This window comes from Microtus pennsylvanicus, chromosome 10, assembly GCF_037038515.1.
Source record: "Microtus pennsylvanicus isolate mMicPen1 chromosome 10, mMicPen1.hap1, whole genome shotgun sequence".
Classification (NCBI taxonomy): domain Eukaryota; kingdom Metazoa; phylum Chordata; class Mammalia; order Rodentia; family Cricetidae; genus Microtus; species Microtus pennsylvanicus.
Genome location: NC_134588.1, coordinates 16,564,713 through 16,583,887, shown reverse-complemented (window position 1 = coordinate 16,583,887; position 19,175 = coordinate 16,564,713). Strand labels below are relative to the sequence as shown.

At 49.2% G+C, this 19,175-nt stretch overlaps 1 protein-coding gene across 3 annotated transcripts in view; it reads right to left on the bottom strand.

Annotated features, from left to right (window-relative positions):
• The window catches only part of Ccdc93 (CCC complex scaffolding subunit CCDC93), a 78,440-nt gene extending 60,550 nt beyond the window's left edge, over nt 1–17,890 (bottom strand). Inside the window, exons 1-6 of one of the 3 annotated variants that reach the window (XM_075987756.1) lie at nt 17,682–17,890; nt 14,810–14,923; nt 12,454–12,548; nt 8,423–8,534; nt 4,284–4,382; nt 2,241–2,297 (exon numbers count right to left, since the gene is read on the bottom strand). In XM_075987756.1, coding sequence (XP_075843871.1) covers nt 2,241–2,297; nt 4,284–4,382; nt 8,423–8,534; nt 12,454–12,548; nt 14,810–14,923; nt 17,682–17,723 — 519 coding nt within the window. In that variant the 5' untranslated portion in view covers nt 17,724–17,890. The remainder of the gene's footprint in view (nt 1–2,240; nt 2,298–4,283; nt 4,383–8,422; nt 8,535–12,453; nt 12,549–14,809; nt 14,924–17,681) is intronic. The other 2 variants (XM_075987757.1, XM_075987755.1) reach the window with 2 other exon arrangements.
• Nucleotides 17,891–19,175: the final 1,285 nt, after the last annotated feature.

Below are 19,175 nucleotides of genomic sequence, written 5' to 3'. Positions count from 1 at the left end.
TGGGTCACAACACACCCAGCTCGAGGGAAGCTGCCTCCGCTGACCTTAAATCACTCATTCCCACAGCCCTAACAACTGTTCCAGTGTCCTTCCTGTTGCTGGGATAGAATACGCTGACAAAAAGCGCTTAGGCGAGGGAGGAGTTATAGCTCATAATTCTAGGTTACAGCAGGGAAGTCAAGGCAGGTGTGGAACAGCTGGCCACACCACATCCACTGTCAGAGAGAAATGCATGCTGCTCCTCACTTGCTTGCTGGTCCTCAGATCGATTTCTCCATGCTTCCATAGTCCAGAAACCCATCTACAGAATGGCGTTGCTCACAGGGGGCTGGGTCTTCCCACAGCAATTAACAATGAAGACAGCTTCCCCATAGGCCAACCCGTTCTAGACAAACCTCCATCGAGATTGTCTTCCTAGGCGATTCTAGATTGGGTCAAGCTGACCATCACAGCATCTCTGACAGACACAGTGTAGGAGCTGTGGGTAAACCATTTCCCAGCCTCCAGGGCACCACAGGTGCTCACAAACTATCCCTCAAGCAAACAGCTGTAACTCACTTACGACCACTCTACTTCTACTTTTTCACATTGAAACAGCAAACAAATCAAATCCCCTAGATACTAAGTGATGGAGATGCTGAGACAGAAAGACAGACAGCTCAAAGCCTCTGGATACTAAAGCGACATAGACGCTAAGACAGATGGACAGACAGACAAACAGATCAAAGTCCCTGGATACTAAGTGACAGAGATGCTGAGACACACAAACAAATCAAAGCCCCTGGATACTAAGTGATGGAGTGCTGAGACAGACAGACAGACAGACAGGCAGGCAGGCAGACGGTACTCATTTGTACATGCTTTTCCAGACACAGCCCTAACCTCATCCCATGTCCATCTTCTCCATGAGCAGAGCTCTCCCACGGACCATACCTTCCTCTCATGGATCCAGAACAGGTGCTACCTCCAGGCTCTATGAGTCTGTACCAAACTGTAACTAAGTTGGGTATGGTGGTGCACATCTGTAATCCTGGCACTTGAAAAGTTGAAGCAGGAAGACCACCTCAATGTCAAGGAAACCAAGGTGTCCACGGTAAAACCCTGACTTAAAAACAAAACGTGACGTGTTCTTTTCAGTGCCATCATTCTGGGGCAACGTAGGTTTAAGTCCAGAATTGTTTTTCTGAAAAGATTCCCTAGTAAGTTCACAAAGCTGAAGAAGCCACACAAACTCAGCTTCTAAATTTACAACACAACCCTCTGTCATCTTCACCAAACACACATTTGATATTTAAGCTGGATGAATTATTATTATTGTTTTTTTGAGACTGGATTTTTGTGTAATAGCACCGGCTGTCCTGGAATTCACTTTGAAGACCAGGCTGGCCTTGACATCCCTGAGCTCTACCTGCCTCTGCCTCTGGGATTAAAGGTTGTGCCACTACCACCCAGCTTAATTTGAAAATGTTTATTCTTAGCTCTTCTACAGAGAGATAGAGAGTGGCAACAGGAGAATCGCCAGAAACTCTTGGGGCATGTTGTAAACAGCCAAAAACCAACAAAAATACCCTGCCTTAAACAAGGTGAGAGGTGGGAACTAACACCCACGCTCATCCTCTGACCCACGGTCGAATCTCTACAAATGAGATCGAGAGAATGCTGGACGTGCTACGACACAATGACCCTACAAATCAGATGCGCAGTGCACTGGACGCTGCTTCTAGAAGACAGACTTGTGCACCGGGCATAGAGGCTCTATTCACTCCACCTCGAGGCTGAGGCTTTAGTCTCCCACTCTGGCTCGGAGCATCTTCACACAGCTCCCACCCCCACTGGAAGTGGGTCATGTGTAAGACTCCAGGGATCAAAATGTACCACATATGGTGACTTTCCTGCGTAAGCTCAAAGCGACTTTGTCTTCCCAAAGCCATCGTGGGAAGGGGTGGGGCATGGAGGTCCATTCACCACCTCCAGTTCATCGTCTGTCCTCTAGAGCTGTTGTTACTTCTGCCACTGGTGTAAGAAGGGGGCTGTGCACTCCAGCTGTTCTCCCTTAAAACTGGAACTAAAGACTTGGAGCATGCCAGTGGGTGCCTGTGTCCCGGTGTGAGTGTGTAAAGCCGGCAGGGACACTAACGCACATCCTTAGCTGTCAGCTCCTGAGTGACGTGTGACTTCTACAGGGGATATTTGGAGGCCATGCAGTGCTGGGGCAGAGGCACACGGGCAAGGGGACTTACTGAGAGGTCAACAACGGTCTTGATGGCCTTGTCTTTTCTCTTTACGAAGTCATCATCCTGCAAGAGAGAGCACAGGCATTCAACCAGCTCTGGACACACAAATCTCCCTTATCAAACAACTGCCTATCACTGCAGGGCATGAATTAGTACAGAATCACTTTTCATAGTGTGTGTCTATGTCTGTGTGTGTCCATGCATGAGCAGGAGCATAGGTGCATGCATGGTGGGGAGGGAGGGGAGAAGAAGCCAAAGGTGCTTCCTTAGGTGCTGTCCACCCTCTGTTTGGAGAGAGTCTCTCACTGTCCTAAGATGACCAAGTAACCTAAGCTGGGTAGCCTGGAAGCCCTAGGGACCCGCCTGCCTCGACATTCCCAGGGCCATTATTTACCTTTTAAAATGTCTATTCAGGAATTAAATTCAGTACCTCCTGCTTCCAAGGAGCTATCTCCCCAGCTCTCAATTTTCTTATACATGGGAATATATCTCCTCTGGGAAAAAGCTAGGGCCTCTGCAAATAACACCCACAGAGCCTTACAGTAAGTAAAAGAGAGAGGCCATGGAGCGCAGTGACTCAGACAAACACCCGCAAGCCCAGTCCTTAAAAGCACTGAACGTTCCAGCAAGAACCTAAACTCTAAGCCTCAGTTCTTCCATCTGCAAAAGAACAGCATCAGCGCCTACAGGATGGAGCAGTGGTCGGGATGAAGATGGAAGACAGCGATGTGCTGGAGCATTTGACGGTGCTTAGTGATCTCACTGCCGCAAGCACCATAAACTGTGCCTACAGAAAATGTGCTACACAAGCAGTCTCCTAAAAAGCTTTTTTCAAAAACAGAATTGTGGGCCAAGGAGGTGGTTCAGGCAGTAAAGCACTCGCCCCAGAGTCATAGAGCCCTGAACTGGCTACACCCCAGCACCCACATAAAAAGCAAAGTGGCTCTATTTATAAGCATGGCACTGGGAGGATCAGTCAGTGTAGATGAGTCTATAACCTCTAGGTTCAGGGGAGACCTGCCTCAAAAATAAGAGAGAAAAAAAGAGAGGTAGGGAGTGACTGAGGGAAGTACCTGATGTCAATCTGCGGTCTCTACACATGTACATGAACACGACCATGTGTATAATACATGCAAGCTTTTGCAATTTAGTAAAAGTTCTGAGTCAAATACTAAACTTGAGAACAACAGAGCTGTAGAGATTTATCCTCAATGCCATCTCTGGATGGCAGTTCTAATGAAGCACAAGGCTGTTCCAGGGTGCCAAGTGGAGGGTGGGGTGCAGGAGAACCTACCCACACCAGACCCCAGCACTCTCAGGGCACACTCACACCAGCAAGGAGGGAAGAACACACACAAGCTTGGTCAGGGATGCTACTTCTGCAGTGGGCAGTTAATACCGAGAATTCTGACTGGCCAAATTGCTAAAAAATACATGCTTGCTGCATATTCAGCCCTAAGGGAAACATGTATGTCAACTGCTGCACGGCGCAGGAGAGGATGCAGAAAGAATGCAAGAGCTGGAGGATGTGGAGGAGAGCTGCAGAATATGTCACGCAGCTGCTGCACCCACCAGGTCACTGCATCTGTGAACACCTGCACAAGAGCAGTCAATATCCTGGCAGACAAGCAGCACTAACTAACCAGGTGGGTAACAGAAAGTAAGGGAGGAGGGCGTGGTAAGGGCTGGTGTTAGAGTCTGTCCAGGGTGGGCTGGAAGGAGCTGGAAGTAGACAGGATCAAGATACTTTATACATGTGTAAAATTAAAGATTAGAAGGGAAAACCCTAGCAAGCTGGAGCTATGGCTCAGTGGTTACGAACTCTCACTACTGTCAGGGGACACGGATCAGCTTCCTAGGGTGTGTGTCACGTGGTTCACAACTTCCTAGAACTCTAGATCCAGGAACATGACTTCTTTAGTTCCTCAGGCACTTGTACTCATGTAAGCACACACACTACAAATAAGATAAATCAAAAGGAAAGAAGGAAAGAAAGAAATTAGGACTGAAGACATGTAATAGATGAGAAGAAAGTGCGCAGGTACTGACCTCTGGGAGGCTGTAGGTCTTCTGGAACTGGGAGATGGAATAGGAGCGGATGTAGTCACCCATTTCTTCCTTTGTTTCGATAGCTCGCTTCACCAGCCACTGGGGAAGAAAAGTGTGAGATGACAGGAACAGGCTCCTACCGCAGTGGAACTCACACTGGCATGACTGACCTGACCCGGTGGGGAGAAATGACAAGCACACACTGCTCCACTGGAGGAACAAAGCACTGGGCATCTGAGAAGCTAAGCCCTGGTGACCTTGTGTCATCAGCCGGAGTAACTGTGGAGGGTTTGAAATCTACAGCCACATCACCAGACAGGCCCGGTGGGAAGGGCATGTTTCTCGACATTCTTTTTTTCTTGAGACAGGGTCTCACACAGCCCAGGCTGACCTCAGACTCTCTATGTAGTTGAGGATGACCCCAAGTGCTGGGACGACAGGCATGTAGTACCACAATGCTTATGCCTTTCTAGGGATGGAAGCCAGGGCTTATTTGTGCTAAGTAAGAACTCTACCAACCAAACTCCATCCCCACTCTCAGTTCCTTGATGTTCTCTCTCTCTCTCTCTCTCTCTCTCTCTCTCTCTCTCTCTCTCTCTCTCTCTCTCTCAGTTTATTTACTTGTATTTTACACGTATGGGTGTTTTGCCCACATGCATGTATGTACACCATGTGCACGCACTGCCTAGATAAACCAGACTCCCCTGCACCCACAGTTGCAGATGGCTGTTGGCTGCCATGCGGGTGCTGGGAATTGACTGGATCCTCTGGGGGAACAGCCAGTGCTCCTAACTGCTGAGACATTTCCCCAACCGCTCAATAGTCTTTTGTTTTTAAAGATTTACTTTATTCTATTTCCAAGTGTATGTGCGCACAGGGGAGAGGGAGCCTGCGGAAGCCCAAAGAGAGCGCAGGATCTCCGCTACCGGGAGACACTGGCTGAGAACTGGACACGTGTGCTGGGAACTGGTGACCTGCGCTGGAAACTGGACTCTGCTCCTCTGGAAGAGCAATGAATGCTCTTAAGAGCTGGGCCATCTGCCCAGCCCCAGGAAAGATATTCTAGAGCAAAGCCCTACAACATGAATAAAGCAACTCGCTTTATTAGTGAACCCTGGAAGCTCACAACAGCTGAACTCACAGAGATTCTCCTGCCTCTGCTCCCTGAGTACTGCGATTAAAGTATGTGCGGCCACAGCCCAGCTTCAGGGGCCAATCTTAATGCCACTATTTTTTTTTTTCTGTTTGCTTGCCATGAGGTAAAAAGGAGTACAACTGAGAATTCTTGGTGCAACCCCTCTTCCTTCCGTTAGATGAGAGAAATCCTTGGGTGGTAGAAGATTATGTACTGGGACAGAGCCTGAGGCACTGGGATCATTGAATGGAACATCTGAGTTTATAGCATCTTGTGGAGACACTACATTCCTTTGCTACAGCTACAAAGACCTGGAGCTGGGAGTCACACCCGGGAGGCTGCCACATCAGGTGACTGACTGAACAGATGGTTTTATTATTGTTATTGCTATTATTAACACAGCGTTTTTTATTGACTAATTGAAAATTTCACATAATGCACCCCAATCACATTTACTTCCCAATCTTCCCAGGAATATCCCCCACCCTTGTGACCTCCCCCAAAACAAAAGAAGAAAAAAGTGCTAAGTCTAATTTGTGTTGCCCATATACTCACTGGGTGTGGTCAAACTCCCAGGTACCAGTCCCTTAAAGAAAACCGAGTCCTTCCCACCCCTGTCCCCAGAAGCCATCAACTGTGAAGAGCTACACTTCAGCATGCCTATCACAATTTCTAAGAGTTCTCTTCAATGGCTTCAAGCCTAGACTGTGCCTTCTACGACTCTCATTCTCAACTGTGAGTCTGCACTCAGACACCCCTGCAAAAGAAGCTTCCTTGCCCTGTGCAGTCAGTGGGAGCACATACTATGGACTTCTACATAGTTTCTGGCTGCAGCAAGGGCCACAGACATTAACATGACTTCAGGCAGAAAAAAATTCGCCAGATGGACTATTATGGTTCCCAGTCCCATGAGGCTGGGGTTCAAAAACTCCCGGGGTTAAAATACACACACACACACACACACACACACACCCTGTGGACAGTGCAAGCACTGAGCCTCTACTTGTTCCTGCTCTTCATTCATTCTTTCCATCATTCAAGAGCACACTGGAAGAGAGAACCACTTGTCAGTGTTGACAGTCCCTCCTCAAAGAGCACTCCTACATCTTCAAAGCCATTTGGGGACAGTGGGGTTTACCAACTCACGGCATACTTGACCAGGTCAAGTTGCCTAGACACCGAGATATATGGCCCATAGCAGGGCACTCCTGTAGGAATCGGTAAGTTCTATAGTTTATTTTTTAACTACATGTATGCAGGCAGGGTGCACACACATATGCCACAGCTCAGACGTGGAGGTGGGAGAACAACCTTGTGGGGTCACTTCTCCTCGTCCATCTTTATGTGAGCTCTGGGAATCACACTTAGGCCTCCAGGGTTTCACAGTGCTTTACCTACAGTCATTTCAATGGCTCAAATTCTGCATGTTCTACAGCCAGCACATGTAAAGGGCATGCTTAGGAAGCAGGTGCCCAAAATAGGTTAGCTTCATGAAAATAACACGCTACACAGCACATATACCATGAGACATGTTCCTGTGCTGTGCACACCCCAGGAAGAACATTCTTGTGTTGTTAATTAGCACCTCTTCTGCTTATTTCACTGAGTACCAGCCACCCCAGTGGACCCCACCTGAAATCATGAGAGGGCAGGAAGGGAGAGAATCAGGCTGTATTGGAGCCTCCTCTGTTCCCACCAAGAACCAAGGCTCTGGGTCACGTGGTGTCGGCCCTAGTTTCCTTTCTGTTGTGCTAAAAAATCCCAACATAAAGCAAAGCAGAGGAGGAAACATTTATTTCATCCCACAGTTACAGGCCAAGCCCAGCCCAGGCCAGAGAGAAAGGATGCATGCAGGCCTAGCCTCAGCTAACTTTCGCTACTCTTACAGATCAAACCAGGAATGGTGCTCACTCCAGGCGGGGTCTTCCCACATCCCTTACGGCGATCACAGACACACCCACAGGCCAAGCTGACCTACACAACCCAGTACGACCCCCTCCCAGTGTGGTTCTAGGTTGTGTCACATTGAAGATGAGAACACAAGAACTAACCATGTAGCCAGGTGTGGCGGCACATGCTGTTAATCCCAGCACTCTGGAGGCAGAGGCAGGCAGATCTCTGGGAGTCTGAGGCCAGTCAGGTCTACAGAGTGAGTTTCAGGACAGCCAGAGATACACAGAGAAATCCTGTCCCAAAAAATAAAAACCCAACCAAATAACAATGAAAAACCAAACTAAACATGCAGCATTCATCTTAGTTCATCTCTACCTCCTTGTAGATGGCTCACTGGATGCTGGTTCTGACCTTTCGTGTCTGTTACTATTCCATGTGAGGAGATGTTCTTTGGGTCACAGAGAGTGCGATCCGGCAGAGAGGGGAAAGAAGGCTGTATCCCAGGAGCCCCTCAGAAAACCTGTTCAAGAGTCCCCGCTGTCAAAGCTAATGAGGGAACCTCCTAACAGACAGCCATTTTCTACTGTGACTCCCCTAGCACCCGAAGAGAGCATCTACGTTCATAGACTCAGATCCAGAATGGGAGGAAAAGGCGTGTCTTAGTCAGCTGCTCTAGTCTACTTGGCAAGCAGACACCAAATGATCAAAGTCCAACACTGCCCTCTGACTTTCATATGCATGCACTCACATGTATGCACATACACAAGGACACCTACACACACTTGTAGGCCCCCACACATGTGTGCACTGACAACACATGCACGCCGACAACACACACACACACACACACACACACACACACACACACACACACTTGAAAAACAGCATCTGATGGGAGCATTCAAAGATCGTAGCAGAGGCCAGTGTGAGACCATGGCACATGGAATAGCAGCTACCTTTCTAAGAATGATGGCCAGGATACCTGTCGAGTATGCTGCACCAAATCCATCCTGCACGCACTAAACCCAAGATCCAGGCTGGGCTGTCTGAGAGCCAGATGTGTTCCAGGAACTCTTAATTCAGACACAAGAATCCACACAGAAGCCCTCACCTGCACAACAGGGAATATGTGAATAAAATCCATGCCCTGGATCTGGTGGGGCTCCAGCTGGTGGGGACACTTCATCCTTGGGAGAACTGAGACGATCTTTTCCGATAGAGCTCTGTCCAGAAAAAAAAAGAAGCAGAGTGAGGCCATGCTGAGAGGCTCTGAAGACATCTCTATAGTTCAAGGAGTCCTGTGGAGAAATCTCAGCACCCGGGAAGCACAATTCAGCTGTGTGCATGGACGGTCAGGAAACTGGGTCTTCTCACCCTTTACTGCCTACCCCCCTCTATCTATCCTTCCTTCCTTCCTTCCTTCCTTCCTTCCTTCCTTCCTTCCTTCCTTCCTTCCTTCCTTCCTTCCTTCCTTCTTTTGGCAAGGTCTAATGCAGCCCAGGCTGGCCTCAGACTTGCTAAGTAGACAAGGATGATCCTCTGTCTCCACCTCGGTGCTGGTGCTGGTGTTACAGGCATGTGCCACCATGCCCTATGACATGTGGTGCTGGGGATAATCCACCCAGACTCTACGCTCAGCCAATGGAGACAAGCAGCTCCACTGGTTCAGGTTCTGGGTCAGGGTTGGTCTTTATGATCAGCACAGCATCGTGCTGTTCTTTGGTGCCTTCTTCAACTGGAGGGGTGCTCCCTCTAGTGGGCCACAGAGCTATAGCTTTTATCTATACAATGAACCTTAAAATTCAGCGTCAAATCCAGAGGCTGAGACTTCAACAACACACAGCCAGACTTATGCCTTTGGAAAGGGTTCTCCCTGGCCACTCCTCATAGCCAGCTTAATCAGGCAATTCATAAACGCCCGGAGGGAAGGATATAGCAAGTCATTGTGGGTTTTATGAGTCTCTTAAAACTGCCTCCCAGAAACTACAGCCAAGTCCAGACAGTCCCAGCGACAAGTGGAAGTGGCTGCCAGCACTAACCCTGATGGCAGGAGAGACAGGGAAGGAAGCACAAAGGGCGGGGGCGAAGGGCAGGGGAAGGAAGGAAGGAAGGAAGGAAGACTTCTTAGAGACCGTCACCAGCCACCCTCTGCTTTGCCAGGGGAACTCGGGCTTCCCAAAAAACTCAGGAGAAGGGGTGTCCTGGTGAGCTTGTCAACCTGACACAGCCTGGATCATCTGAGTGGAGAGCCTCAACTGAGGTACTGCCCAGATCAGACTGGTTTGTGTGCAAGCCTGGGGTTGTCTTGTTAGCTGCTATAGGAGTGCAACAGTCCACAGTGGGCAGCACCATCCCTACGCAGGTTGCTCTGGGGTGTACAAGAAAGTTAGCTAAGCATGAGCCTGGAAGTGAGTGAGCCGGCAAGATTCTGCCATGGATACTACTCCCGTTCCTGTTCTAGATGCTGCCCTGACTTCTTCAAAGATGGACTGTGACCTGTACTCCAAATAATCTCTTTCCTCTCCTAAGCCGCTTTTGATCATGGTGTCTATCACAGCAACTGAGCAAAATTAATAAAACAAGGGACAAGTATAGGTCACCAGGCAAGCTTCCTAGCTTAAGATTTTAGTATGACCACTGCCATTACAGATTACAAATCTGACTTTAAGGATATTTTCTTTTTAGACAGGATCTTGTCATAGCCCAGGATAGCCTCAAAATTGTAATCCTCCTGCCTCAGCTTCCTGAATGCCTGGATTATAGGTGTGTACCACACACCCAGCCATAGATACACTATTTCCTCCTCCACCATAGTTGACTTGTCCTGGATCTAAACCCCAGCCCTATCACCATCTCTGGGACTTCTGGCTAGTCACCAGCTTGGGTTGACAGACCCACAACAAACAACTGGGTGAGGAACAACCCAGGGAGAAACACCTGGGACGGAAGATGACTCAGAGGGTAAAAACATTCGTGGCAAACCTGACAACCTGAGATCAGTCTCCAGGACCCACATGGTGGAAGGAGAGGGCCAACTTTCACATGTGTCCAATTCCACATGCAAACCACAGACACACACACACACAGAGTAAAACACTTCAAATGTGGGAGAGGAAATAATCCTCATCTCACCCGACCAAAGGCAGGACAAATGGCAAATCGCACACACAGCGCTGGGAAGAGGTTCCCTTCACCTAGAACCCTGTCCCCTCAAGCCTTAGTCCCACAGCAGCCCATGCTTATGGCACTCAAACCTGCACACAGTTCCCACCTTGCTCCTCCCCACACTCTCCCCAGCTGGAACAGCTCAGAGTGCTCCCACCGTGCTCCTCCCTACACTCTCCCCTAGTTGGGACAGCTCAGAATGCTCCCACTGTGCTCCTCCCCACACTCTCCCCAGCTGGAACAGCTCAGAGTGTTCCCACTGTGCTCCTCCCCACACTCTCCCCAGCTGGAACTGCTCACAGTGTTCCCACCGCGCTCCTTCCCACACTCTCCCCCAGTTGGAGCTGTTCCCAGTGTTTATGCAGCTTCCATATAATTTTACTCCTCCAAGATTGACTTTTTACTTTTTAATTATGTATGTGCATGCCCAGAAAAAGGCATCGGATTCTCTGAAGCTAGAATTAGGCTGTGCTGGCTAGTTTTATGTCACCTTGACACAAGCTAGTGTCATTTGGGAAGAGGGACAACCAGCTGAGAAAATACAGCCACAAGAATGACCCGTGGGTAAGTCGGTGGTGCATTTTCTTTAATTAGGTATTGATGGGGGGGGGCAGCCCACTGTGTATGGTGCCACCCAGGCTGGTGGTTCTGGGCTGTGTAAGAAAGCAGGCTGAGCAAGCCTTGGCGAGCAAGCCAGTAAGTAGCACCTCTCTACTTCCTGCCTCCAGGTCCCTGCCTAGGCTTCCTTCTAAGACAGACTGGGACGTGAAACTGTGAGTGAAATTATCCCTTTAATCACTAAGGTGCAACACAGAGAGCTGTGAGCTGCCCAGCCTTATGCTGAGCACAGAACTCTGACCCCTGCAAGAGCATGTGCATTCTCAACCATGAAGCCATTTCTTCAGCCCCGCGGTTTATCCTTATGTAGTCTGAGCATACTGAAAATAAGCTCTGCTAAGGCAGGGCACGTCTCCTGAGTGTTCCCAAAGAGCCAACAATGTCTGACCCGCAGTATTCATACAGTCTTGATGAATGTTTATTGAAAGGATTAACAGAGACTCTTTCAGCTTTCTCCTTTACACTGGCAAGATGGCTCAGTGGGTTAAGAAACTTGCCACTAGTCCTGACAACCTGAGTTCAATCCCTGGGACCTAAATGATGGAAGGAGAAACTGATTCCCTCCAGCTGTCTTCTGATCTACACACACACACACACACACACACACACACACACACACACACACACTTTTAAGTGCCATGAGGTGAAGAAAATTGTATTTTCTCTTTTTTCTGAGCTCATAGGAATGAGTATTTAGTAATTACCATAAAATGATTATACACTTAAGAACCTACCTGCAGATAAATCATAGAAAATTAACCATTAGCATACACATTCTGCCCGCTCTTATCATTTCAAAGGTAATGTTAGGATGGTAGTTGGAGATGGAAGGCCAAACAGAGATGCTAAAATGTCTACTCTAAATACTGAGAAACCACACGACGTTAGTGGGTTGAGAAGAAGCATGGGCTGGGGAGATGGCTCGGTGAGTAAAGGGAACGTCTTGCAAGCCCAAGGACCTGAGCTGTAATCCTAAAACCCATGGGGGAGCCAGGCTTGGGCATACATCACCGGAATCCCAGCCCTCGAGAGGTGGAGACATACTGGCCTGGCAACCTAGCCTACTTGGCAAGTTTCAAAAGGTAGACAGTGCTTGAGGAACAAGAGCTCATCACCAGGCTCGCTCGCTCGCTCTCTCTCTCTCTCTCTCTCTCTCTCTCTCTCTCTCTCTCTCTCTCTCACACACACACACACACACACACACACACACACACACACACGTGTGCGTACGCACACACACAGAGACGTTAAACACAGCAAGAGAAATGAAAAGGATGAGGATATAAACATGTAAGCACCGTCTCCACCATAAAGCCCCTCCCCCCTCAGACCCTTCTTTGGCAAACCCTGGGAACTTACATTTTTTGCCCGATGGTAGAGTTCTCCTGAAAGAGCAGATCCACGTCCACGTCGAAGTTGCAGGTGCTGATGCACCACGTCATCCCTCCCACTACCTGCAAGAAGGGAGAGTGCTGCTTCTCACGGACCCTACACACTTGAGTACACAGAGCTACAACTGTCTGGTGTAGATGCATGTGTGTTCACGTGTGTGCACACGCACGCGGAGGCCAGATACCAAACTCTGGTATTGATCCTCAGATGTGGTAGACCTTGTTTATTGAGACAGTCTCTCACGGGCCTGGACCTTGCCGATTTGATTATGCAGGCTGGCCCCTGAGCCCTGCAGATTTTCCTGTCTCCATGTCCCCAGTGCTGGGATGACAAGTGCCCACCACAGCACCCAGATTTTTACACGGATTCTGGGGCTTGAACTTGGGTCGTCACGCATATATAACACTTTACTGACATCTGTCTCCGCAGTCCTCCCAATGATATATCTTTAGAGGGAATGTGTCTTCCTTAGCCACCACTCACCAGCCAGCACTGCTCTAAGTCCCCCTGCAGTGATGGCAACGGCCGTGCCTACACTGTGACACTGTGCTGCAGCAGCTCCTGGCCCTGTGTGGTTACTGAGCACCAAAGTGCTGCCGTGTCACTGAGAAGCTGACTGTGACCATGAAAAGGTCTTATGGCTCATCGATCCTCTTCCAAGGGAAGGGTCAGACACTATGTGTTCAGAGATTTCTTTTGTATGTGTGTTTGTGATAGGTGTGTGCGTGCATGAGTGTTCACCTTTTGTGGGCCAGAGAGACATCAGGTATCCTCTTTTGTTCTATGCCTAAAGTTTTTGAGACAGGGTTTCTTGCTGAACTGGGAGCTCACAACAGCCTCTATCTCCCCAGCGCTGGGAGCACAACTGCCCACCACCATGGCTAGCTTCTCATATGTGTTCCGGAGACTGAACTCAGACCCTCACGCCTGCACACCTATGAGAGATTTCATAACCCAGCTTCCGAGTGCCAGATTGAGAGGCATTATGAGTTTGACCAACCGGCCACGTGGGCAGCAAAGCTGACATTCTCTGGCTCCTTATTTAAAAGCTGAGATGGACAATCAAATGCACATTTCCAGGTCCCGAGCCCAGACCTGCCTAAGCAGAAGGTCGATGGAGAAGACCTGGACATGCTTCTTACCAGCATCCCTCGCAGGTTCTGGTACAAACGGGAGGAGGGCAACACTCCAGAGCATGGAGCTCAAGCTCCAAAGGTTTCCCTGGCCTTCCTTGCCATTGGTCCCAGACGCTTGAGAAGCACAGTCTATTCGGTATCATATAATTTAGTCCCTGCCTGATGGTTCACTTGTCACTCTTCTCTGTAACAGGGGACATCTCTGGGCAAAGGGCTACTGTTTATCTCTGTGTCCTCAATACCCCTTCCTCTGTCCTATGCACGGTAACTGTTCACAGCTCTCTTAATTTAAAAGATGCCATCCCGGGGCTGGAGAGATGGCTCAGTGTTAAGAGTGCCTGCTACTCCTGCAGAGAACTTGAGTTTGGTTCCCAACACCCACACTGTAACTCCAGCCCCAAGATATTCAATGCCCTCCGCCAGCCTCATGGGCACCTGTACACAGGCACACAATTACACATTTAATTAAAAATCTTAAGATCCCATCCCATGGTGAAGCTCCCACCTCTAAACATAGCAGCTGCCATCTACAGAATATCCGCCACTGTCTCTAAGTATGTGGTTCAGTATACCTATGAACTCAGGCTATTTTCATATATGCTTTATTGTTCTATCCGAACTGTATGCACCTTAAAAGAGAAACAATTTCGTGTGTGTGAGTACTGCTCACGTGTATGCGTGTGTACATACACATACATGCATACATGTAGAGGCCACAGGCCACTAGTTGACACAGGGTCTCTCACTGTCCTAAAACTTATCAGTTTGGCTAGGTTGGCCAGTCTGGGAGTGCCAGGGGTTTGCCTGTCTCCACTTTCCCAATACTGGAATTATAAGCATGCCACCATGCCTGGGTTCTAGGGATCCAAGTCAGGTCCCCATGCTTTCCTAGTAAGCATTTCACTGACTGACTGAGCCATCTCCCCATCTCCCCAGCCTGAGGAAATAGTTCTTTTGCTTATTCACATTTCCTAAAAACACAGTGTACAGAAAAAGAATCCAATTGTATCTATTGACTTATAGGTCTCTTTGAATAGAAAGTCCGAGGACGTCCATGACGAATCTGGCTTGGAAGGAATGGTACAGAGAAAGTAAAAACACAACCACTTCATCCCCTACTACCCTTACACTAACCATGCTACAGAAGAATAGCGAATAGCCTAGTGGTTAGCAAGGCTTTCTCTTACCTTGTCGAAAGGAGACAAGCCTTTAATTCTTGCTCTGAAATACCCAGCTGCAACCAAGAGCTCCAGAATTTCAGTCAACTTGACATTTTGTTCTTCATCTTCTCTCGTTTCCACCTGAAAACGGATGTGTATAACTGATAAAGGCCATCTTGACAGAATGGAAATGAAATACATCCTTCTGGTGCCATGCTCACATTGCCAAGAGTCTACTGACTTCAGCTGAATCACTGCGCTATTTTCCCAAAACTCCTAAGATGGCTCAGTGGACAGAGCACTTATCGCATCGGCATGAGGACCAGAGTTCAGATCCTCAGAAGCCATGTAAAGCTGGGCAGGCATGATGACCACCTGTGGTCCCACACTTGGAAGGCAAAGACCACAAACTAGCTCTCAGTAGCTAGACTAGCCCAACTGGTAAGCTCTGGGTTCAACTGAGAGGTCTTGCCTCGGTGAACCAGGCGGAGACGGACTGAGGAAGAAACCTGATGTCAGATGTCAACCTCAGGCCTCCACAGGCACTTGCGTATCCAAACACACACATGTACTCACACACATGGGAACATCCATCCATACATGCATAAACATGTGTAGACACCACACACACATAAATAAAATAGGAATCCTTCAAGCCATCGTGTGCCTTGAAGACACTGCCAAGAAGAGCACACTGCATCCCGGAAGGACCGCCTCCCACCTCAACTCACGTTCACAGCATTCCCGTAGGCTACTATGCAAGTGTATGGCTGAGGCCTCCCATCCACTCACCCTAGAATGAAGAACTATACTTTTACAAGAGATCCAGGGAGACAAGTTTTGGCACAAGACACCGAGGGGGGATGTTTGATTCCAAACTCACTTTACCCATCTGCACTGCAGCAAAATGGGTAGGGGCCAGGGGCTGATGCACAGAGAACAAAAACCAGCATTTCTCGAAGCCATAAAAAGAACACACTGGTTAATATGTTCAGTTACTAAACCCAGAACACTAAGGGTCAGAGAGAGATAGTTCAGTGGTTGAGTGAAGAGATCGTTCTTCTAGAGGACCCAAGTTCAGTTCCCCTAGCCCACACCAGTCAGCTCATAACCACCTGAATTCATCTCCAGGGTATCTGATACCTTCCTCTGGACTTCATATGGACCCCAAATCACTCACACATAAAGACACACAGATATATACATAAGTAAAAATAAATAAGTCTATAACCAGGACACCGATGAAGAATCACCATAAGCCCTTAAGCCAGGCCAAATACTCTCTCGAATAAACTTCTAGCTCCCAGAAGCTAGAAGGGTCTAGCTATCTTTCTTTCTTTAATATAGACACAAAAGGGCTTAAAAACTGAATGGCATGAACTACCTGGATTAGTGAGAGCCAGGTGACAAGAATGCTGTTTTGTCTTTCAAGACAGGGTCTGAGGTACCTGAGATTGGCCTTGAACTTGCCCTGCAGTTAAGGCCAATGACCTTGAATTTCTGATTCTTCTGCTTCCTCAGTTCTGAGATCGTGGGCGTGCACCACCACTCAATTTTTGCTGTGCTGGGGACAGAACCCAGGGCTCAAGCATGCTAAGCAAGCACACACACACACACACACACACACACACACACACACACACACAGAGAGAGAGAGAGAGAGAGAGAGAGAGAGAGAGAGAGAGAGATTAAGTAGCAAAGAAAAGTTGAAGAATTACAGTGCAGACCCCACTTCGCACAACCCCAGGTAAAATCAGAACAACACATCCATGGAATTTTATCCAGTGCAGGGGCTGTGAGAACTGATGACCACGCCAGCCCTTCTGCTACTATATACTCACCTGAGCACAGAACACTGCGACTGTGTAACGAGTAGGATGAACAAGTAACAGACGGATTTGTGAGGGGCGCAGGGAGGCACAATCGGTACAGGAGAATACCAAAGTGTACTAGGCACAGTGTCAAAGAACCAGGCGCATCTCTGCCAAAGCCAACCTTAGAAAGGGGTCCAGGCGCAGCAGGGGTGTTCCCTATTTCTCTCTGGAAACTGGGACTCTTCACTGAGTAAAGCAACTGGAAGAATAACTGGAAATCCGGTAGCCAAGCTCTAACGGTGGCCCAAAGAGGATAGCTGAGCTTTTATTTCCGTGCAAGCATAGAAATCCTATCCCTAGGATGGAACGAGTACTGACCAAGTACTGGAGTACAACCACACCGCACGTGAAAAGGTGGCCCCTCTTTAGTACAAGCAGCAATCCTCCTGTCCAGGCACAGGGCACCACAAGAGAGGGTGTCATCAACTCTGGCCACCACCCCGATGTGCGCAAGGCTCCCAAACTTCCTCCATCCTCCCGGGCCCGGACAGCGGGGGCTCTACAAGCTGAGAGGGGGCATTCCTTCCCGACAAAAGGGACTGAGAGGCTGGTCACCTAGACCCCCGCAGAGGGAGACGTGCGGTCCCAAGGTCACCGCCCTTGGACACCAGGGGCCAGGACAGTCCCACTGAACGTCTGTCTCGTGACTGCTGAGACTCCCGAGCGCAGCAGTCTTGGCCTCGGGAAGCCAGTCTCGCAAAGTGAGGGGCTTCTAGACAGCCCGAGACAGGACTCCGGGGACCTCGTGATGTGTGAGGCTGCACCGGGGTAGGGATCTGGATGTTCCCCGTCTCCAGAGGACCCAGGAATCTTTAAGTTTGCACCCAGCAACACGCTGCACCCTAGCACGCCAGAGACCAGTCAGTTGTCCCTCCAGGGTATCTGGGGCCCGCCTTGGGGCAGACACCTCTGAACAACGGCATAGTGTCCCCGCCGCCTGCCTCCCAAGCCGGTCCCTGCCCGCCGCCCCGGGCTCGGCCCTCTCTCCCCAGCAACCCCAGGGTGTCAGGGACAGAGGTCCTCACCTCGGGGAGCCCCTGGCCCTCCGGCCCTTTGGGTAGCCCCATGATCCGGATGCGCTGATGTGGACTGGGAGGGAGCGGGTCCTACAACCGAACTGTGATCCGGGTGGGGTGCAAAGCGGAAACTTCCTTCACAGGAGCTGACACTACCTCAGCCGGTCGGAGAACCGTGGCCCCGCTGAGCATGCGCACTAGGGCGGAAGCGCTGTGCCACTGCGCCTGCGCAAGGGCAGAAGAAGCGGCTGAGCGGGGCGGGACCCTAAGTAACCGATCCTCCCCTTAGGGGTGGTACTGAGCTGAAGATTACGCCCGGACTACTTTTTCTTTCTTTCTTTTTATTTATTTATTTTAAAATATTTTCCCTTAAAAATATTTTCTTTCTAATTTTTTTTAGTTTTTTTCTTTCCTTCTTTCATTTTCTTGACACAGTGCCTTAGTCAGCCTGGCTTAGCATTTGCTGCATAGCTAAGGAGGGAGGACCTTGGATTTATGATCCTCCTGCTTCCACACCCCACATAATGAGATTATAGGTATATGTCACCATGCCCAACTCTATTTTTTTTAATCAGTTTACAAAGCAGCAGATTTCCTTATGGCAATTTCATAATCGTTAATTTTACTTGAACACCCATGTTGTTTTCTCATTGCCCCATCCTTCCCTTCTTACAGTCTTACTCCTCCAGTATCCCTCCTTTCAGCGGTCATACCACCTGCGTTCTGTGGCCGTTCCCATCGGCTCCCTCAAAGCCTCTTTTGTCCTCTCAAGGATTCTTCTAGTTTCTTGGCCTCCGAGGGGCTTCTTAAAAGGTACTCCCCCCCCCTATGTCTTGAGGATTTCTCCCATCCCTGCTCCTCCCCTTTTCTCCCCTCTCTTCCCTCTCCCCTCCCTTCACTTCCCTTTCCTGCGATGCCGGGCGTTGTTGGCGCACGCCTTTAATCCCAGCACTTGGGAGGCAGAGGCAGGCGGATCTCTGTGAGTTCGAGACCAGCCTGGTCTACAGAGCTAGTTCCAGGACAGGCTCCAAAGCCACAGAGGAACCCTGTCTCGAAAAAAAAACAACAACAACAACAACAAAAAAGATTTCTCTTCAAGCCTAGCTTTGGAAGCTCTGAGCTCCTGAGTCAATCCCGGCCCAGATGCACTTGGGCGTTCTTTATGTAGCTAAGGCCCAGTTCCAGGCATGTTTAAAACGCTCTTGTGCAAGTTATCAATACATGGGCGCATGGACAGAAACCCCTAAAAGAGATTATGTAGGTCTGTTGCCTCTGTATTTTATTTCCAGGAAACTTGGGGTGAGTTAATAATCCCCACGCCATCCCATCCTGATGTTTGGAGTCTTGCTGGGAGAAGTCCTTTGCAGAATGCAGAGTCCTGCACTCATGTGAGATGGGCTGCTACGTCACTTTTATAATGTACCCTTTGTCTGTCCAAGAGGATGGCGGCTGCACGAAGAGATAGAGGCAGAAGTGCCATGAACTCCTTTGCTGTAGATCTGC